The 23,007-nt window shown below is 40.2% G+C and overlaps 1 protein-coding gene across 1 annotated transcript; it reads left to right on the forward strand.

Moving 5' to 3' along the window:
* Positions 1 to 836: 836 nt before the first annotated feature.
* LOC145460178 (lysine-specific demethylase 5A-like) lies at positions 837 to 22,016 on the forward strand. Its single transcript, XM_081444913.1, has 28 exons — positions 837 to 1,101; positions 1,207 to 1,284; positions 1,567 to 1,626; positions 1,783 to 1,845; positions 4,102 to 4,170; positions 4,880 to 4,996; positions 6,944 to 7,051; positions 7,450 to 7,576; positions 8,365 to 8,612; positions 8,846 to 9,004; positions 9,805 to 9,924; positions 10,599 to 10,661; positions 10,883 to 10,972; positions 11,174 to 11,266; positions 11,472 to 11,560; positions 12,318 to 12,600; positions 12,991 to 13,185; positions 13,616 to 13,733; positions 14,213 to 14,279; positions 14,398 to 14,519; positions 14,670 to 14,938; positions 15,511 to 15,657; positions 16,103 to 16,223; positions 16,577 to 16,664; positions 17,286 to 17,424; positions 17,951 to 18,130; positions 18,562 to 19,524; positions 19,943 to 22,016. The coding sequence occupies exons 1-28, from the start codon at positions 946 to 948 to the stop codon at positions 20,657 to 20,659; spliced, it is 5,049 nt and encodes a 1,682-aa protein (XP_081301039.1). The 5' UTR covers positions 837 to 945; the 3' UTR covers positions 20,660 to 22,016.
* The last annotated feature ends 991 nt before the right edge of the window (positions 22,017 to 23,007 follow it).

Genomic DNA, 23,007 nt, shown 5'->3' on the forward strand with positions numbered 1-23,007 from the left:
CAAAGGAACCAATGAATCCACTCTGGTCAAGGCTACATCGGTTCCATTGATGCAGCATGATCCGAGTGATCTTAGATCATTGATCCTGAACCAGATCATCCCAGAGGAACGCACCCTTAGGCCTTAGTTAGAGTTTTAAAAGGGTGTGGGCAGACTCGGCAGGTCTATAGCAATGAGGTTGGTGGGTGGAGTGAGGGGTCGGCATGCGTTCGTCCTCCTCGATCGTGTTTGTGAAATAGGCCTTTGGTATGTGTAGTGAAAACCCGGGACTAGAAGTAGCTTTGGACGTTCCTTTTTTTTTTGCCAGAGCTACAAAAACGCAGATATCGCCAGCGAGTCAAATTGAATTATTTATCAGTGAGCTCGCATAATTTTCAGGGATTTTATTTTTTTGTGTTTATGTTCAACATCGTTGAAAAGAAACTGGTCACGTGTTGAAAGCGATCCCTGTAATCAAAATAAACTTGAATTTGTAGCGTCAAGCGTGTAAACTGTTTTACAATCATTCACTAGCGCACGCGATTAATGACAGGAAATGTACCTCCTTGTGCTGGTGGCGGTCACGGAAGTAAGTTGTTGAACTGTTGGAAAAAAAGTCCCGATTAACAGTTGATAATGAAAGTTTTTGTGCGTCCTAACTTGTTACTAGAGCCTTTAAACCCTAACAATTATTACCCAAATTTCCTTGTTATGGTCTGGTATGTTTAGTTTGGCAAATTTGAATGGCTTTCCGACTCGCTTCATTTCAACGGAACTTTACGTCATGATAAAAACCGCTAAGCCAATCACGGCTCAGAAAGGTAGTCACCTGATATAAGGAATAAAGGCCAGTTGGGCCGTCAGTCATATGAGATGATTTGTCGATTTTAAAAATGGCGTTGGTTTGTGAGAAATGTGAGTCCTTTGTTTTGAAATGGCTGGTCTTGTCCTGACTCAACAACAGACATGGAGGACGAAGGGGAAGAGTTCGTTTTCAATCCACCTCCAGAAGCCCCGGTCTTCGAACCTACCGAAGAGGAATTCCAGGACCCTTTGGCGTACATTGCAAAGATAAGGCCTTATGCGGAGAGAACAGGCATTTGCAAAATCCGGCCTCCCCCGGTTAGAAATCACTTTTTTCGCGTACAAAAGTTTTATTTCTCTAATGTGATGGCATTCATCCTGGCCATGAGAGGATTGTTAACATAAACTGGTGTTTAATTCTAGGACTGGCAGCCTCCGTTTTCAGTAGATGTGGAAAGTTTTAGATTTACACCGAGGGTACAGCGTCTGAATGAACTTGAGGTAATTTACAAGTTGTTCGTCTTTTTTCAAGAAATCCGCTGCGTATAAAACGTAACAAGAGACTATAATTTGCCCAGAAGATCACAATAAACAGCCTGTATGTTTCTTCGATTTATGCTGCCCCATCTAAAAAAGTTAGTAGCCGTTCTATATTGTGATAAAGATCCGAGTTTGACTGGTAAACTCACCTACATAGGTTGTAGCTAACCATGTGTCCTCCCATTAAAATTCTCTTTTTGCTCAAACTGCTTATCGTTAATAGCTGTTCCTTTGTTTATACAGGCAAGAACAAGGGTGAAACTCAACTTTTTAGACAGCATTGCAAAATTCTGGGAGCTTCAGGTAAATATTTTTCGAACAACGCGTCTTTCTCGTTCGGGAAATAAACACTTTGTTGAAACCTTAACTCGATGGCAGCCATGTTTACTACTCATTTTTAATTCTAAAAAATTCTCACCCCTCTAACTGGCTCTGTCGTTGGAATGGTTCGTTTTGTAGGGCACAACGTTCAAGATACCAACAGTTGAGAGGAAAACTTTGGATCTTTTTCGTCTCTACAAGGTAAGAACTAGGAAGATATTTCGTCATGTAGACATAGCCATAACAGTTGCTGTATAAAGCAACGTGGACTTCTTGAATCTCCGATCGCTAATTTAGACCACTAGCGCACCTATTGGCTCTTTCCAGGAAGTTTTTACCCATCGCTGCCAGGAAAAAAAATAATCGAAGGAAGAATTCGTAGTGTTGGGTAAAGACTTCTTTTGCTAAACTTGCCGAGACAAAAATTAGCCCATGGCAACATTTCTTTGTTTTCTTTCGAAAGAATGAACCTTGTGAGACCATGTTCAAGTCACTTGGTTTCCTATTTAGGGTGTGTTGTCTTAACTCAAGGTAACTTATTCTTAAATATCTCTTTCCAATGATCTGGTATTTGAGTGGTATTCACAGAGGTCTTTTCGTTACAAGGAAATATATTTTGCTTTCTCTTAATGTCTGCAGTTCACTGGCTTCGGCCGTTGCATAACGTTCACAATCGACAGATATTTACATGAACGGGAATAAACAGAATTTGTTTCCTTTGTCTTGATCACCAGACACTCTTTGTGGCCAGTTTTCTGGCCACAGAAAACTTTACCATATTGCAATTTGTAGTACCAAAGTTCCAACTGGAAACCAAAAGTACTATATTTCAAATAAGCACTGCTTAGCTTGTGAAGTACATCTTCAAAACAGCCTTTCAAGAATTTTGATTGTTAGTTTACAGTGTGTGAAATATGTATGGTTTGGGTAAGCATTGTATGCAGTGCAAATTCCCTCCCCTACTCAAGAACCTCACTGATGTCTTGTTTAAAAGAATATTTTGACATTTTATATGTAAACATCTGTATGCATGACATTGTTGAACTGTTTCTGCATAGTCACTGTATTCAACAGGAAAACCAAAATAATAATTATTGGCCTCTTTCAACTCTCGAAGTATGCTTCTATCTTTGTATTGTAATGTGTGACAGCGAGCAGAAATTCTAAGTAATATATGTTGTAAGGATACAGCTCGAGTTGTTTCACTGCATGAAAGAACAGTTAATGACCCATTTTATACAAAAGCTCTAGACTGAAGAAATTACCAAATATCTGAGTTCATCCAGGGATATTCCTAATAATTACTAACCGTTTCCTGCTGTTTGACAGGCATTTTTTTACAAAACACTAAGCATCCTTTAGCAGTTGCCAACATGGATTATATCATTTTATAAAACTGTATTGTTACTCGATCTGCTGTGTGAGGAAAATAGACACAGATTTATTTATTTGTATGTTAAAAGAAATTAATTTAAGAGGTGTTTTATACAAATGCAGTAGACTGAAGAAATTACCAAATGTCTAATATTAAAGTTCATCCAGTGATATTAGTTATAATTACTAACCATTTCCTTCTGTTTAAAATTTAACACTTTTTTATAAAACACTTCCAGAGCATCCTTTAGCAGAATTCCACATGAATTATATTTTTGCGTACAACTGTATTGTTACTCGATCTGCTGTGTGAGGAAAATACACACTGTAGATCTAGTTGTTTCCATGTTATAAGAAATTGATAGCTTACTAAAATTTCCCATACATTATGAAGCAGATAAGTTATTTTCCTGGAAATATTTATGTTATTTACCACCAAATTCTTGTAACTGAACAGTAAGCCAAATGTGTAGCAATCAGTACAATGTAAGGATGATTTTAGTTTGTTTGATTGTAAGGAGTGATAGTCAGAGATATTTAGAGCTCTAAGTTATCTGATAATAAGCGTATGAGCGGAATATGAAAGGAAGAAATGATTTCTTGAACTCCCTGATAATGCAATCAAAAGTTATTCCCTTCAATATTTACTCTGTTTGAGCACTGTGATTTTGTCCCCAATTTCTCCAACAAGCAATAGCTCAAAGAAGGCTCTTGGACAGGATTTGAAAAGTGGGTGTCCAAAATGTGCTATAGGGTCTGCTCCAATGAACAGTTTACAAGGAAACATATGAAATAAAACAATTTTTCTTTAAAAAGTGGACGTTCTGCCAGGACACTGATCTGACTGAAAGCCTGACTCAAACCAAACCGAGAGGCTTTAGAAATTAAGATTTCACTCTACTATACATGTAGAACCATGTCGTTTCTTGGGTATTCCATTAGGGAATGTTTGTGCTGCTTGTGCGGTAGAACAATTCCAATACAAGCTGCATGAAATGTAACCTATTGTGTAATATTAGTCTTACTAACATTGCAAGTTTGCATATTGTGTTTGTTGATTGTTGATCTCTACTTTGTATACAGACTGTCAATGAGGAAGGAGGTTTTGAGTACATCACCAGGAAGAAAAAATGGTCAAATGTGGCCAGAAAGGTATTGCTTTGTAATATTATTTTTATTAAGGTTTTAATGTGTTGCCTTCTGAAAATATCACTGAAAGAATATCTGTGTATAACTTGTTATTCAGTGCTTTCAGTAAGACTTGGCAACCATTAGAGTGCCAGTGGGTATTCTGTTGTGAATCGCCACTATCAATCAGCGGTTTAGAAATATTGGCCCTCTCGATGAAGTTGAAATTATAGGTCTCCGCTATTGCTCACTGTAGAGATGCAATGGCTTAAGGTTAGTGCGCTCACCTCCATATCGAGCGGTCTGGTGTTAAGCCCTGGCCGTGAACATTGTGTTGTGTTCTTAGGAAAACGCTCTACTCTCACAGTGTTTCTCTCCACCCAGGTGTATGAATGGGTACTGGCAAATTTAATGCTGGGGGGGGGGGTAACCCTACAATGGACTAGCATCCCATTCAGGGGGGAGATGTCACCGGCAACTTACCTCGTTTCCATTGGTAACAATATCAACAGCCCTGTGTCACCTTTAATGTCGCATACAATTTTGCACACTTTGCTGCTAATGACGTCAAAGGCTGACAAGTTACCACTGGAAACGGAGCCAGTTGCCATGACAACAATGCCATTTTCACATTAAAACCTGATGACCAAACTTTTGTTGCACCTTACTCAACTGATAATGGTAGTATGTTATACATAGACTGATGAACACCTTTGTGTTACTATCTCCACAGATGGGCTATGTTCTTGGCAAGTCAGCCCCGTCTCTCTTACGAATGAACTATGAAAGGTACCTTTACCCTTACGATATTTTCCAAGCAGGTGCTTTCACTGGGGAACCACCGCCTTTGGTAAGGCAACAACACACTTTAAATGCCTCTTCATGCAGTAACAGAAATGCTGAGAAGTACCCTATTATATCTAACAGGAGAGACCGTGTTTGATCAGGTTTCCAAACACATTTAAAAATATAATACATAGTGGAGTATTTTTGACTAACGTTGAGGTGTTTGGAAATGTGGTCAAACACTATCTCAATTGTTTGATATATCTTCTCAATCAAAACTAAAACTTAATGGAAAACAGAGAAATAAAAGCATTAAAATCTATGCTAATTAAGATCAGATATCCAAACACAGTCACAGTCAGGACTTCCTTTGCTTAAACTTGATGAATTATTAATGAGTTGAGAAGAGTTTACGTGTATATGTCACACTTACTTATTTACTTAAACATTTCTAACACCTGGGCTGTTGAATGCAGAATATGTTAAAGCTGGTTTCTTTGCAAAAAGAAACTTGAATATGTGTAAGATGTGGTTCTGATTTATTTTTGCTTTACAAACTTATGAATGTTAGGATACGCAAGAGAAATGGCTAGTATAAATCTCTTGAAACTGGTTTGAATGATTACAAGCCAACCAAAATAGTTTAGTCCACAAATATATACCTGTATGCAATTGACAGTAATAGTGACAAATTGTGATGCAATAATTTTAATTGCTATGATTCCATTGGACCATTTAAGGTCAAGAATTTTGAAAGACATTTTCAATATAAAATAAGCAAAAATATTTATTAAAATAACCTTCAGAAAATTGATGTCTTGATGGCTTTGAAACATTGGTTATTATTTTCACTTATTGTCATATTGAAAGGGTAAAGAGAACCTTCACAACAAATATAGACACAAATACATGAGACCTTATTACCCTGTGGTGTTTGGTCAGTTTGACTGTCCAGTTTGCAACATGGGAAATCAGGGTTTTATCATGTATTATTAAGGGCTGGGGACCAGGCAAATTGAGTGGCTGTAGGAATGATTCCCCCCCCCCCCCCCCTGGTTTGACCATAAGAAGTTCTGTTCAAAAGTTTTGCCCACCTGTTAAAACCAGTTACCCTATTGCTGACAACATTAATGAAACCCCTGTAGGGAATACAGATTGATGTGTGTGTAATCTTACAGTATGGGGCAAAAGGTTATCTGCACAAAGACCTTTGACCAAAGAGGAAAAAGGTCTTTCAATACAAGGAAATAAAATCAGAACTTGCAGAATATTAAATTCCTTGTTTAGTGATAAGTTAATAAAGATGGTGAATTTTAAGCTCGGTAATGAAATGTGAAGGTGAATTAATCAACATGACATGAGCTCAGTGGATAGAGCACCCGCCTGGTGTTCGGGAGGTCACGGGTTCAATTCCTGTTGGGGAATTTTTCTTTGTCCCACGCTCGTGTCATGTTGATTAATTCACCTTCACAAATTCCTTGTTTGTACTTTACACATATTTGCTAATATACAACTCATTAAATCTGCACATGTCATTCGTCAAACCTTTGAGGAAGGTGTATGAAATATAACAATAATTTGTTGTAGTGAACCAGTTTTATATACTCTGAATAGTTTCAGATTAAAAACTGTCTTCAGTGATACAATAGTGTACATGTACAAATTGGTGTCTTTTGTTATAATTGTTTGATTAACTGATTCATTTTGTGGTTTTTTAATAGATAACTTTAATTCATTTGTTGATTTGTCATTAATGCGAGCCTATTAATGCTGCTCTCTTTGTTTTACAATGCAGAAAAGTATAATTAACAATCTAAATATTTCAACAGCGGACTAGGGACTGTCAACTTTTATAGAGAATTCTTTTGATAACTGTAAACCATGCTTGCCATAAAATATAATGACAGTAGTGTTTGTGACATATGTTCCAGCCACCGAGACAAAGACGATCTGAGTGAATTAATGTTTGTGACATTCTCTTTGTGTAACAAAGCTGTTCTTCCCTCTACAGAATACAGCGGATACAAAGAAGGAGGACAAAGATAAAGAATACACACCAACTAATGGCAACACCAACTACCAGATGTCACGAAGATCGAAAAAAGCTAAGGCTGAGGATGTACGTAATGATCTGGTCTTATTTGTAAATACCATTTTTATCTTGTCTGGTCATACCAGTCGGTATATACTAGTTATGCCATGCTTTTGAGGTGTATACCATGGAATATCTCACAAGCCATGTAAAGGCTTGTGTGTATTCCAAGAAAATGCAGGTGACCCCTGGGATATTCCATGGTTTGCCATGAGAAAGCCTTTATACCATGCCATAGAAAATACGGTGGCTAACACAAATGGTGCGATATATGTGCAGCACATGGGAAGGTTGGCTGTAAAACCATTGATTATACAGTGGCTTTCCTGTATTCTGATTGGCTGTAGGTCCTGTGACATGGTATAAATTGTTGTTGCAGTCTTGGCACAACTAATATATTATGTTTACTTTTTTTGCTCTTTCAGCTTGATTCCATAGACTTTGAAAATAATCCTGAGTTGAGGAAGCTGCAGTTTCTGGCTCCTGGACCTAAGATGGCTGGTTTAACAAAAGGAACCTTGTTACCGAAACAAGAAATAAACATTAAAGAAGGTGAGACAGTAAAATGGTAATGTGACTATAATCATGTTTTGCATGAAATCTAAAATGAAGCGAAAAGAAACACAATGCTCTGATTGACTGAAATTTGTATTTCTAATAACAGTGCTATGTAGAAGTATGGAAAAGTTTTCTATGAGCTGTTTTTCAAAAAGAAATGTGAAATATTTTGTCAATGTTTCATACACAGAAATGCTAAGTACTGAGAAGGTTTAAGAGAACTCCAAAATGCTGTGCAAGTACTTGACTACATGCAAATAACCTTTGGGTGTATAACATTTTTTATTCAGCCTGCATTGTATCTTCTACCCAATTTTTCTTTTACTCTGTAGAAACGTGGCAAATGCTTTGTAGTTTGTAACTTTCTATCATGAATATTCTCTCACCTTATAAAATATTTGATACATATCTCTTATTAAGTTCTGTTCTGTGAGCTATGCTCCAATTTTTGTACTTGTAGATTTATTGCTCATGTGCAAAGTGGGTCATAAATCAAGGGGGGGAAATCATTAAGGATCTGTATATCTTACAGAACAGACTGATCTCCGAGAAGGGAGAAGAGCTTTTTTTACTCAGAAAGCATGCATGTTTCAGGCCATACTTCAGAATATGGCCAGTAAAATCGACCAATCACACTCTTCATTCTATCTAAGAGATACCAGTGTGTGAATTCTGTTACATTTCTTTTTTAAGCTCTTTAAGTCTTGAATACAACATAAATGTGGTTTGTAAGCACTGTTTTGTGTTTACATTCTTATGGCCACAACATTTCTTACACACAGAACCTCAAGATAGCCCTGTGAAAATGGACGTGGAAGAACAGGGCAAAACAGAGCCATCACCTCGTAAAACCAAATTGACAGGGGACACCAGAGAGTCTCCTAGTAAGCAGAGGATGGCAAGACAGAAGCAAAGTGTCAAACTTAAACTTGAAGCTTTGATGCAGAAGGAGCCGGAACTGACCAGGAGACGACCTGTAAGACAAGCCAGCAGGAAAAGCTTTTATTCTGACTCCCTGAATCTATTGTTGGTAGGTGCAATTATTTCCAACTGGTCAAGTGTCGCTCTCAGTCTATCCAAGAACTGAATCAGTTCATGAAAGTATTTCGTTAATATATTAAACACAAAGGACTGTGTTGACCACATTTCCAAACACTGAGAAGGAAGTTGAAAATACAATGCATGGTTGAGTAGTTTTGATGAACTTCAAGCATGGTTAGATTTTGTTGTAATGTATTTTTTATGTATTTGTAATTATCCCAGCCTGATGAATACCTTTGTCAAGTATGCAGTAAAGGTGACTCGGAAGAAAGCATGTTGCTCTGTGATGGCTGTGATGACAGCTACCACACCTACTGTTTAATTCCACCCTTGACGTCTGTTCCAAGGGGGGACTGGAGATGTCCAAGATGTGTTGCAGAGGTAAGGAACATCAAGTTTGATTCTTTGGACTGTTATTTTTAATTAAAGAACTTTGTCCAACTAAGACATGCTCAATTAAGGTACTGTAGTATCAAATACTTGTTTATTGAGTAATGAGTTAGGTTAAGCCTGACAGAAGAATAACTGGATCTTGGTCATTTCACGTGGGCTTCACTGCACTTGGTCTGTGTAGCTCAATTTACATCTAGAGCCAAATTTTCCCCATCCAACCTGCCTACTGAGAATGTAAAGTATTACAGTCAAACCTCTCCACAAAGGCCACCTTAAGAACAGAGGAAAGTGGCTGTTGTAGAGAGGTGGCTCTTATGGGGAGTTAGGATGACACCATTTTAGGGGGTGTACTAGCATTTTTAGTTTTCAAACAAAGTACTTATTGTAGCGTATAAATACCAAATACAATCAAAATATATCACTAATACAGAAACCAAACAGAAACAGAGACCAATGACACACAGTATGGATCAAGTTTTGTGGCCTTTTATAATAAAAAATTGGGATTTGTATACCATTCGTCAGTTGTTGATTAGCTGGTTGTTGTTGAGAGGTTATTTTGGTAGTTGGGACATGCTTTAGTGGCTGTTGTGGAGAGGTACATGTAGCCATTGTGGAGGGGTGGCCATTGTCTATAGGTTGTAGTTGTAGAGAGGTTCAAATAAGAGTGAATGTATGGGCCATCTGCCAGGACAAAAAGGCTGCCTAAATTGTAGAGAGGTGGCCACTGCAGAGGGGTGACTGTTAAAGGAGGTTTGACTGTAGTAACAATATTTAAACTTTTCCAGGAGTGTAATAAACCAGTAGAGGCTTTTGGGTTTGAACAAGCCAAGAGAGAATACACATTACAATCATTTGGAGAAATGGCTGATAACTTTAAGAGAGAATACTTTAAACTTCCACCTGAGGTAATTTAGCAAGAGTTACAAGCAATAAAGTAACCTTAGAAGAGTTAAGATTTTAAATTTATTGTGTCATTAACAGATAATTATGGCAGACTGAGGTGGTTTTGAAATCTAGACACTGAAGCTTATCCAAGATTCTGTAGCATATCACTCACTCAAGCCACTAGAAGTATTTCAATTCCCCTCCCTGGGTAGAGGTTGAACCTGCACCACTAGGTTTGGAGTCCAGGGGCCCGTTTCTCGAAAACCCTGGAAACTTCTTGGACCCGACGAGGGATTTTTAGTTAATCGACATTGAAAGACAGACAGGCGTATATGCCTGAAACTGTACGGAATGGAACCTCTGTTTATATTAAGAATAGTGAATAAAACAGCTCTGTAATCATAAGGTTTGAGATTTTGCAACAGCTCTCTGAGTGGGAAAACTTTTTGGGACCTTCAAGAAATGGGCCCCAGCTCACTTGCCATTAGGTGACTACTACGACATGTACTGTGTCTGCCAACTGATCTTTAAATGTCTAGCCATGAAAGACTTAGAATTGTCCATCTAAATTAAGGTTTAGTAAATTAAATGTAAAGTTTCTGTGTGAAATAATTATTGGTAAAATGAATTATGATGAACTGTGTCATTAAGCTAGTGTTAAATAAACATGATTTTTTCTCTTTGACCTCTTTAGCAAGTCCCTACTGAAGTGGTAGAGAAAGAGTTCTGGCGACTTGTTTCCACAATGGATGAAGATGTGAGTTGTCTTATATACATGATCATGTTGCCGCTTGTCACTGCATAAGTAGTCAGAATAATTCACTAATTCAGAGAAAGAATTGAATAAGTATCCATTTACCACAAAATCCACTCACCCAAGTTGCAAAAAGTTGCTTGTCCAAACTACCTTAGTCCAGGGCTGTAAAAAAAGTGTAACCGCAATAATTATTGGGTCGTGCTGTGTGATAATCCTTTCAGGTGACTGTTGAGTATGGTGCTGATCTGCACACAGCAACTCATGGCAGTGGATTTCCACGCCCATATAATGCTTCCACTAGCAAAGAGGAGGTGAGTTTACCAAGATATCAAAGAACGTTTATCAACACTATGAATAACTGCTTTTCCCAACCATGCTGACTTATTGTTGTAGGCCTGGTTTAATGTTGTAGATGGTTGTTTTAAATAGAAATTTAATCTTTTGTAAAAAGAGTTGCAGTATGTTTATTTATTTTTTGTTTTTGTAATCTTTGTATGATTTTTTTTTTACAGTTTTATGCTAAATCAGGTTGGAATCTCAACAACCTTGCAAACTTGGAGAGATCCGTGTTGTCCCACATTAGTGCTGATATATCAGGAATGAAGGTTTGTTTTTACCCGTGCATGTAGTCATTATTGCTTACATGTACATGTACCCTCACATTCCCACAGGACACTTTAGTTAGTACTGTATTCACACATTGTATGCAGATTAGTCAGTTACATCGCATTCCTTTCTTCAACCAACCTTTCAAGGTTGTGTGAGCACCGTGATATTATTAATATTTGTTATGTTTTTTTTCCCAATCAGGTTCCATGGATATACGTTGGCATGTGTTTCAGCAGTTTTTGTTGGCACAATGAAGACCACTGGAGTTATTCCATCAACTATATGCACTGGTTAGCAGATTAATATATATAAAGAGAGAGTGGTTTTCAACTGAGTGTCCAAAAACAAAAGTAGAACCAGTTACTTGGCAATTAGACTACTTGGCCAATCTCAGATGGTAGCAAAACCAATTGAAGTAATTGCCTGATTACTTCCAACACTCAATTGAAAACCACTGTATGTTTTATTTAAAATTACGAAAAGGATTGCTGCTAAGGCTGTTGTTAAGCCTTTTAGAAGGTGAATCTATGAAGAAATGGGCGGCTATGATGTCAAGATAGTATGAAGAAAATTAATATGTTTTGAAGTTTGGACCGTGATCTTGTAGATGGGAATGTACTGGAAGTTAGCTGATCAATATAATCACTCTCATATAGAGCTGCATTCTTGAAAATTGAGTGTTCTAAAATCAAACCTGAAGTAGTCACTTGTCTGAGCCAATGTCAAAGAACATCGACGATTCAGTTAACCAGTCAAAACCCAAAATAAATCCATGTAGCTGAGGGGAAGAATGGGAAACCTTGTGTGAGCGAAGTGTTGGTTTTGGTTTTACCTCTGATTGGATGAGAAAGTGGTGCGAGTTTTAAGCCAATTGTGTAGCATGGTAAAAACTGCTCTATGGATCTAATAAACATGCTGCTTTAAGCATATTTCATGTCAACCACAGTGGTGAACACGATTTCTGATTCAACCAATCTGATTTTCACATACAGTTATATAACTAACTATCCCTATTGTAGCTCCAAAGTTTGTTCCTTTGTTTTCCAGGGGAGAGCCAAAGACATGGTATGGTGTACCAGGAGATAACGCTGAAGATTTTGAGCGCTCTATGAAGGAAGCAGCTCCAGAACTCTTTGAAGCGCAGCCTGATCTTCTTCATCAACTTGTCACCATTATTAACCCTAATGCGCTCACCGCCAAGGGTGTACCTGTGGTGAGAACCAATCAATATGCGGGAGAGTTTGTGGTCACGTTTCCCAGGGCGTATCATGCTGGATTTAACCATGGTCTCAATTTAGCGGAGGCTGTCAATTTTGCCACAGCAGACTGGGTAGGTAGTTGATTCTTTGTTTGTGCTGTCGCGCAATAAAAAAATAATTCGAAAACCATTTAGTTGATAAAGTCAAGAAATTATGATGTTATAGGAGATAAAGAAAGAAGACGCTTCTCGAAGTTTTAGGTCTGTACGTTTTCCCAATCTTCAGATATTCATCGAAATATTTTGCGCAAATTTACAGAGCCCAGTACTACAATTCACCTCCTAGCTAGCGAATCAGAATGTGCAGAAAGCGCTATTCACTTGTGTAGTATAAACAGACAGACTCTATTAGTGGTGAATTTTTATTGTACCAAGCTGGCACAGATTCGGAGACAGATTTGAGCTTTAGGAAAATTATGCCAAAGTTTACCTCTTATACTGGACTTTCTATCAATTTTCTAGCTTCCTATTGGGCGCAAGTGTATTCAACACTACCGTGAGATGAGTAGAAATCCTGTATTTTCTCATGAAGAGCTGGTTTGTAAGATGGCTGCAGACCCAGATGGTTTAGATTTGGACCTGGCCAAAGCAGTCTACAGTGAGATGTTGGCTGTTGTAGAACAAGAGGCCAACAGAAGGCACAGATTGACTAAAATGGTAGGTTTAGGTTGCAACAGTTGTTTTGAAGAACCACATTACAAGTCATTTCAGCAATCAGTGATTTTACCCATCAACAAACAGTTGCACATGAAAATACTTCAAAGTGAAAGAGCGTAGTTGTTTTGCAACTGTAGAGTTCACTTTACCTCATCAGTCGTGGATCCATAAAAGTTCTTCCAATCATTTTATTTTGCCAGATTTACAAGAAAAAAAAACAGATGACCAATTTACTAAAATCCATCAACTCTTATTTTTCACAGTGACTCAAACCCATTAAAATCAAAATCCAAAACGTTTCCAGGAGAAGCATGGTCCCATCCGGACTCCCTAGAGGATTGTGCCTTTGGTGCTTGATGTTTTGGAAATCATTTACCATTTATTCTAGATCACACCCATAATACTTACATCATGCTTACTCTTGAAACAGGGTATCCCAGAGTTTGAACGAGGTGAAGCCTTTGAGTTGTTACCAGATGATGAGCGACAGTGCAATGTGTGCAAAACTACTTGCTTTCTGTCGGCTGTTCAGTGTCCCTGTAATCCAGGTAGGTTTTTGCAAGTTTGGCCGCTGCGCTTTTTCTTCTTTACTAGAGTTCTCTGAAATCCCGCTGCATTTGCAAGTGGGAGGGGTTGCTTGTATAGAGCTGGAGTCAGGTGAGGACGGGGGGGGGGGGGGGGGATTGTTAGGTCTAATCTGGCAAATCTAATCACTGTTTTATTTGTCTGGTTTTGAATTGAGTGTCAAAAAACCAAAACCAAAGTAATCACTCTAGCCAATCACAAGGACACGGACAATACAGTGGACCAATCAAAACTGAAAGTAATAACATGTAGCTGATGCAAAGTGCTGGAAACTGAGTACCAGTGAGTCAGGATTGGTTTTGGTTTGATATGAAAAAGTGGCACGAGCTTCCCAAGCCAATCGTGCAACGTAGTTGATGCAAAGCCAATTACTTTTGGAGACTCGAATGAAAACTGTCCTAAACTAACAGTACGTTATAATTTGTGTTTTCATTTGTTCTAGGAAAACTGATCTGTCTTGACTGTGTCACAGAGCTGTGCCCTTGCGAAGCTACTGAAAAGAGCTTGAGGTAATTCTTAGAATAATAATTTTTGCTCATGTTGTACAATATATTCAATATCCGAAGTTTTCTTGTCAAACCTTGACTCACAGGCTGATCATGTGCATTGTAATCTGTATACCAACAGATATCGATACACTCTTCAGGAGCTGCCTTCCATGCTTCTACGCTTAAAGAGAAGAGCTGATTCATTTGACAACTGGGCTACTGAAGTTAAGAGATCTTTAGATCCGTCGGATCCCAAAGTTGGTGAGTTAGTAAAGGAGTTTCTTTAATTATTGTTGGTCACCACACTAGTCGTGTAGGTGATGATTTTCAATTTTCTCATTACCTCTCTACTAGGTTATGTATAGGTATGGTTGGGAGAAATCACAAATTGATCACTCTACTTCTTTACAGATGTATCAGAGCTGAAGGACCTGGTGACCACAGCAGAACAGAGCCAGTTTCCTGACTGTGATCTCTTCCAGCAACTTAAGGCTGCTGTAACTGAAGCCGAACGCTGTGCGAGTGTCGCTCTGCAGCTGGTCAGCAGGAAACACAGGACAAGACCCCATGGTGGAGCAGACACAGTACCAGTCACTCGCCTGAGTCTTGATGAACTACAAGGGTTCATGCAACAACTGCAGAACTTGCCTTGTGTGGTCAGGGAAGCAGAGCTCGTACAAGTGAGTATAGGGTCTATGTAGCGAGATTCTTGTCACAAATAGATACAACACATACTGCTTAGTTTATGTCTTTTTCGTTTAGTTTCTAACAATTAATGAAAGGTTTCAGGCCGTTGTACGCTGGATTTAGAGTTTATATGTAACAGAGCAACCTCAAGTAGCATGACACAAGTTTCTGAAACACTCATCACCCTCTTCTCAGTGTTGGTTAGAAGAAAGGGCATGTATTCGCTACTTCCAGAAATTCAAAGTGAAAGTGTTCAAAGAAAGGAGAGTGCTGTGATCAAGACTACAGCTCCATCAATGTTATAGTCTCCTTCGCATCTGTTACTTGGAACGTCACGCAGCTCGCATTGCGTCACCGCTAAAGTAACGGATATGAACGAGACTACCTCACGATTGGCGTAAATGTTTTTTAATGCTACAGGAACTAATGTGTTTCTTGGAACGTCACGCAACCTTCATAGAAGCATTGCGTGATGCGTGACCTCTAAAGTACGAGATATGATTGAGACTACCTCATTAATGGTTTTACCGTTTTTGTTTTTGTTTTTGTTTTTTAAATGCTACAGGAATTAATGACGCACGTGGAAAGCTTCCAGTGTGAAGCTCAGAAGGTGATACAAAGTGGAACAACTGATGTGGCTCAACTTCAGCAACTCCTGGACAATGGTCACACACTGGATGTTGACTTACCAGAGATACCCAAACTGAAACAGGTTTGAACAGATTACTACCAACCAGTTTTCAGCTAATCAGCTAAGCCTTGTTGACACGAGCGACATACCGGCTGATAATGGCATAACGACATGCATGTAATCGCTTGTGTCACAATGTGAACATCGACATCAAAGCATGAGGAAAAGATCACTGTTTTTTCCCTAATACTGTGTTTATGCTGTTATGTTGCTATTATGTCATATGTCAGGATGTTCACACTGCAAACATAACGACATAACGTCCATGGTATGTCGTTACGTTTATGTCGTTACGTCGATATGTGGCCAGTCTGAACTAGCTCATATAAAACCTAGGAAGCCTTTTTGTTCAGGCCTCATTAGCAAAAGCAAGTTCTCTGCTACATTGGTGTATGAATCATTCAAAGAATCGCTCTAGCCAATATTACTAATCATATGGAATTACATTTTGTTGTTCGTGTTGCAGGAATTAAGGCTGGCCAAGTGGTTGGAGCAGGTCAATATTACCCTGGCCAACACAGAAGAGGTTTCATTTGATACACTACAAGAACTGCTCGAGACTGGAAACTCACTTCCACAGAAAACCGGTATGCTGGATAACACGTTATTGTTGTCTCTCTCCCATCTTGCGCGAGAAACCCGCGTTTGCGCGCGAGGCTCACACGAAATGCGTGGTTGGGGAATGTAGGAGAGTTATTTCTCTGTAGTAAACATTGGGTGTAAGGTATACAGAAAAGAAAAGTGAAAAAATATGGACGTGATCTTCTGAAGTATTACCCGAGGGACGTGGACGTGGGATGATTTTTTTTGCCAGGGGGGTGGAGGGTGGTGGTACGTATTGACGTCTATTTGCGAGTATGATCCGCAAACGTTTTGCAGTGGCCGAGAACTAACGTTGCACATGCGTATATACCTTATTGCAGTTTTTTTCTTTCGTTAGCCATTGAGAAAGCAGTCAGCGAACTCCGTGGTCTTGTAGCTTTGGGTGAACGCTGGGAAGAAAAGGCGAAACTATGTCTTCAAGCGAGGTAATATCCAGTTAAGTCACTGATAAACTTTGATTGGCAAGAATGAAACAATAAAGCAGATGTGTTTTTTAACCGGAAAATAGGATAACAAAGAAGAACCGGAATCTAGTTATCTCTGTTTAAACACTTAACAAGATTACTGTTGGTTTTTTTTGTTTTCTTTTATTCTTAGTACAGCGTCGCAGACATGCTCTCCTAGCTTTAGAAAGATAATCTTTTTTCTGGGGTTTCCTCGCAAAAGTCTTCTTCGCGATGAACCCTCCAGAAAATATCTGTAAAGGATTCTGAAAGAAGATACTGCTAACTGCCCCGTTCCTTGTTGTATTACAGGTGTTTACCCTTTGTTGTGAAAGCGTTATGTTGGGTTGTCACGCCATAACGCTTTGGGTAGCGATACTGCGTGACAGCCATGAACTTTGAAGTTGTCACGCAAAGCCAGGAATCATGGTAGTTGTATTAATCAACACAAATAGCCAGTCCAAGATGATGAATACAACTACCATAACTTCCTACAGGCACGTCTCATAGAGGGATTTGTCCATTATAGTTGTATTTTTAAAGCTCGTTATGTTTGGATTATCTTTGACGCGATCTTGTGAATTTTTTTCTCTTTTTAAACAGACCCCGTCACGTAATGGCCACAGTGGAAGCAATAGTAAAAGAGGCATCTCGTGTTCCCTTATACCTTCCAAATGTGAGTGCGCTCAAAGAAGCGCTCCGCAAAGCTCGAGAATGGTCTGAAAAGGTCGATCAAGTTCAGGTAAGACGACTCTGACTACAGCCCCAGGGAAAGGGGGATCCCACGAGTAAAGGTCGGGGGTGCTCGTCGTCCCACTTATGGGTGTAAAGCAAAGATGTTAGTCTCACTTAGGGTGTTCAGGACGAAACGCCTTTATTTTAGCTGAGAAGGTATCTTTTATGGTGCACTCGAAGAAATAATTAAGAAACGCTTTTGTTTCCGTTTTAAGTTGTATCTTTTAGGGGTCAAATAAAGCTCGAGTCAAGCCCAGTTTGTTCTCCTTCAGGGGTTTAATGCAAATGTTTCGAGAAGCATCCCCAACCGTTTTACATGGGAGTTCCCCGCCGTGGGAGAGAGGGGGTGGGGAGGGGGGGTGGCGGGCTCCACAATACTTAACCGCGTTGCAAGCGTACCGGCAACACTTGTTACGCAGACTATGCTACAACAACCTCTGTACACACTTCAAAACCAAAAGGATTATGTACAGTGTAACTGCGTTGTAACGAACATTTTTGGCTCACGCTTACCATTTCTGATCTGGCCCCAGAATGATGATTACTATCCGTATCTTGATGTGCTGGAGGCCCTGGTCATGCGAGGAAGGCCCATTCCCGTGCGCCTAGAACAGCTCCCTCAAATGGAGTCCCAAGTGGCTGCAGCGCGCGCTTGGAGGGACCGTGCGGCAAGGACATTTCTCAAGAAGAATTCTTCAGCTACGCTCTTGGAGGTAAGTGTTTGTAAACAAGCTACTGGTGAACTCGTTCTGCAACCATAGTTGTTTCAAAGCAAGTAAGGAGCTACTAGATTTGAGTGGGAGTTCAAGTTTAGTAGTATCAGTATTTTAACCGGAGAAAGACAGTGAGCGGACTAGTGCTTAGATAGTATTAAGGACAGTCCTCCACTGTTTACAACGTGGCGAGTGTATTTTCATTTTATGCGATGTCGAAAAATGACTTGAAATGGCTTGGAACTGGCATCGATATGTGTCTGGACGAGTTTTAGAATTCACAAACTCCGAAAGAACATTTTCAAAATTTTTACAAGAGAATACCTCTCATCTCCCTATTAATAAAATTTCCTGTAGCGCGTCCTCGCAGTCAAATATTCTTCAACCGTCTAACTTGGTTGTTTTTTTGTGTGTGGCTTTTGTGTTTTCAGATCTTATCCCCTCGCAAGGACGTCGGAATGTACAAAGCATGTCCAAAGCCTCGTGGAAGCAAAAAGCGCGAAAAGGCAGAAAAAGAAAAAATCGAAAAGGAACGAGAAGTTATAATAGAACTAGTGGCGTTGGATGAATACATTGGCAGAGATCCTGCACTGCAGATCGCTGAATTTCGTGAAGCAGAAAGCAAAGAAATCCAAACTATGCGGCAATTACGCCAAGTCAATATTACACGTCAAAAGGAAGAAGACAGGAATCGTCAGCTTGGCGAAAGCCTAGACGGACAGTACTGCATATGTCGGCGGGGACCGGACGGGTTTATGCTGCAGTGTGAGCTCTGTAAAGAGTGGTATCATGGTTCCTGTGTCCCTCTACCTCGCACCCAGGGTGGTAAATCGATGGGCAAGGGCTCCGCCGCGCTGGAAGCGGCTAAGGAGCTTAAATATCTGTGCCCGTTGTGCTCAAGATCGAGGAGACCGCGTCTAGAAACAATCCTGTCTCTGCTGGTATCGCTACAGAAGCTTCCTGTCCGCCTTCCCGAGGGTGAGGCCCTTCAGTTCCTTACTGAAAGAGCAATGAACTGGCAAGATCGCTCTAGGCAGTTTCTTGCCGATGAAGATGTTGTGGCGCTTCTCACGTTTCTTAGTAGAACTTCAGCTTCGTGGCCGCATGGAGTGAGCGCAGAAAACTTGTCCGCATCAGCTGCCCTGCTTCGGCTGGCGCAAGTTGGACCCGAGGAGGAGGATTCGGAGAAATCTGCTTCGGGCGATGTGTCGGTCACGGACGATTCTGGCAACAGTGCAACGGCCGAAGTAAGACCGACTTTATCCGAAGAAAAACGACGGCAAGCCGAACAGCTTATGATGGAGGGAGATTTGTTGGAGGTATCGCTAGACGAAACCGAACAGCTTTGGAAGGTGCTGCTCAGTCAGAAAACCCAGGAAGAGCAAGAAACACAGGTACTTTCTGAAAACGTACTCAAGTTTCGTATCTTTTTGAAAATTGACCTTTCCCGCGTTCCAACAAACAATGGCGCCGAGTCGAGCTCAGGGTTGACAAAAATAAAGCAAATGTATGAAAATGTCGACCCCAACCTCGCTCTGGTACTATTGTTCGTACGCACTGAAGTGGAATACGGAGGTTTTAGTTTCTTATCGATCCATCAGAAAAGCGCATCTGAAATCGCCAACACAGTCAGTTGTTACAGCCTGCTGTGACAAGGACGTGTTATGTTACCTGACAGCCTTGTTACCTGGCAACTGTTTCGTAGCAACTGTAGCGTGGAGGACTTAACTTGCCAACTGGGATCTATCAGGCTACATGTTTTGTAGGTACATTGTACTTAATTAAAATGTTGATTTTATTTCTTTTTTGCAGCTTTTTGAGGCAAAGGTAGACAAAGAAAAAGTCAAAAGAAAGCGAAAGAAAAAAGACAACGAAGACAAAGAAAAGCCAGTGAGAAGAGCGTCGAACGCGAGCAGTGCCAATTCTGCTGCAACGGCAACAGAAATACCCAAGAAACGGCGCCGAAAGGACAAAGATAAAGTTACTAAAGTGAAACAGGAAGAAATCGTTAATGTTGAAGAGGACGAAGACGATGATGATGATGACGATGAAATATGTGCAGCCGCGTCGTGCTCAAGACCGCAGGGAGACGAAGTCGGGTGGGTACAGTGTGACATCTGTGAGAAATGGTACCACCTTGCATGTGTCGGTCTGAGCCCAGAGCGCGCGGAAGCCATGGATTCTTACAATTGTCGACTGTGTGTCGGTGGGAGTGGAGGAGGAGGCTCGTCTACTAACTCGGCTGTAGGAACACCCCCTGTGGCGTCACCCGAATCGGAGAATATCGACGTGGATGGGACCACGCCCACCTCACCCACTCCCCCCGTCTCTATTGCGGACGTAGAAGTGACTGAGTCCGCGCAACAGCAAGAACGGGAGACAGCGGAAACTACCCGTGACCATGGCAACAACGATGCGGTGATGCGCCCAGTTACCACGATCGATTTGTGTTCGGACGACGAGAGCACGCACGAAGACATAGCGGCCGATGAGAACGTAGTCGATGTTGAAATCGGAAACACAGTCTGAGTCGTGACTGGAACAATTTGAATCCAACTTTCGCCTACTTGAAGTTCGCGATCGTACGCTAATTGATTGACATGAATATTTTTTGCGGGAATTCCTTTGACCAAGCCCGATCTCAGGGATTCGGGGGGCTTTTTGTAATAATATTTGTTATTGCATCTGAAGACAAGTTATTCACGTCGTTTAGATCAAATTTGGGTAACTCCAAGTTTTGTCACAGTTCTCAGCTCGCTGCCAAGATAAATTTATTGATGCATAGCTGAGAAAATCTCTGGCAGTTTTGCAAATAGTAGTTGCGCTTCAGAGATAAAGTAATTTAATGATTAAAAAACAAAACAAAACAAAATAAAACCAAAAAAAAAACTCGACAAGAGAGCAAGTTTCCGTTTTTGCTCAATCTTCGTCACAGTCGAGGGATTCCGATTGGTTAACAACCAATCAGAAAGCGGCACGAGACATTACGAGCGTCCACGAGAGTGCCGACAGTTAATTGCCGGGTTGTTTAACGAACAGGCTAGTTGTTCGCGTGACTCAGTATTGTAGCGGCAGCTTTGCAAATACGACAACAAAAAGAAAAGTCAGAGATTCCAAGTGGTTTAAAAAGATCAAAAACTAATGGGTTTTGTTAGACCGTGTTTCTGTAATAGTACTGTTAATTTGATTTATTATCTCAAAGGATTTTCACCATCACAATCTTTTTTTACTCGCGGTACTCTGGAACTTTCAGGCCTGATATCAGGCCGCACATTCTCCTTACAGGTCTGTACACAATTCTTTTCTGCGAGTTTGGAGAATTTTCTACTTTATTAAGACATGAATTATGGATCGATTACTTCGTGTGGTTGATCTCACTAAAAACTGAAAGGATACAAAGGTTGACAGACAGCTACAGGCGTTATTGATCCCTGTAATTCGTAAATTTTCTTGCGACGTAAATCATTGTAAATTAAATTCCTCGTAACAACCTGTTTACACCCCTGTCTAGTTTTTGGAGTCGACCTCAAATTTACCGAGGGTTCGTAATTTTTTGTTGCAGATTTAATACCAACAGATTTAGCTTATTTATAGCCTTGTATATAAGCCATCTATAATCAATTGTAAATTTACCTCGCCTGCAGTTTGTATGTCTTGTCGTTGTGGTTCACCTCCATATTTCATTAAGTGCATCTTGAACACATTCCGTTCACGAGCATGGAATCATACTGTCTTCTAGAATTTGAACTGGTTAGTTGATAATTTGCCGCCTCCAAATCCGCATAGAATCGTTCATGAGTATTTATCGTCTTGTGAATAAACGCCTGAAGCGCGAATAAAAAGAATAGTTTGAAAAAGGTGTCTTGTTTTTGATCATCTGAGACTAAAATATTCCACATGTATAGCAGACTTTTTTTTTGTGGGGGCGGGGGAGGGGGGGGCGGACAGGGGTCTGGATGGACGGCGGGCCGGGGCGAGGCTACAAAGCGCGGAGTGAGAGAGGAAGCTAAGGAACCAAACAATTGCCGTACAATTATAGTTCTGAAAAGTATTCAAAGAAAACTGATGAAATATTTGCTGATTTAGTGTGAGATGTATGCTTGGGTATAAACTTCACAACACAAGCGACTAAACTTGAATAACTGGGCCGTGAATCATGTATTTTGGAAGTTTTTAACGGCTCAGAACGTCATTTGTATTCGGGATTCTGATTGGTCGCGCTTGGCGCACCGAAGAACTGGGCTTTTGTTATAAAACTGATCTATAACAGTCACTGAAGATGATGAGCGCACCCTGACTTAATAAGCTCGATCTCGATTCCTTTGGGGGCGCAGCGCGGGGCCTCTTCCGAACAGGCTTTTTTAAAAAGAGATAAATGCATTTGCATTTGAAAAGACGCTTTAGCCTCAGTTGCAAGCTAGTGCCAGTCCAATACCGAGAAAATGAATATGGCCTATTGACTTAACTTACGTCACAGACGGAGATATCCAGGGGTAAATTTTATATTCAGGGGGCAGATGTACAGATATAAGGGAAAGGGACCCGGTGGTTATTTTGACCCTTCACTCTTTCGAACTATTTCTCTTTTCCCCAGACAGTTCAAAACAGCCAGTTTCAGCTGCACTATGTATCAGAAAACACTAGCTGTAGAAAGATACCCAGTGAACATCTTATCAATGGTTGATGTAATGGGTTCTTTATCCCTACACACCTATTCTAAGTAACAAATTGACGTCAGTTTTTCATGCGTCTGTCCTGTTATTGATCATGAATATTTCGTCACAACATTGTCAAAGTAGCTGTGGATCCAGGAGGCGATGGCCGAGTGGATGCACAGCTACTTTGACAGTGAAATTGTCAATGAAAATTAGCAATGA

This window comes from Orbicella franksi, chromosome 11 (genome assembly GCF_964199315.1).
Source record: "Orbicella franksi chromosome 11, jaOrbFran1.1, whole genome shotgun sequence".
Lineage (NCBI taxonomy): Eukaryota > Metazoa > Cnidaria > Anthozoa > Scleractinia > Merulinidae > Orbicella > Orbicella franksi.

Coding starts and splice junctions, on each gene's coding strand:
- LOC145460178 (XM_081444913.1), top strand. CDS start 946: ATGGAGGACGAAGGGGAAGAGTTCGTTTTCAATCCACCTCCAGAAGCC. Junction 14,280..14,397: donor GCTACTGAAAAGAGCTTGAG/GTAATTCTTAGA, acceptor GTATACCAACAG/ATATCGATACACTCTTCAGG. Junction 14,939..15,510: donor GGGAAGCAGAGCTCGTACAA/GTGAGTATAGGG, acceptor TAAATGCTACAG/GAATTAATGACGCACGTGGA.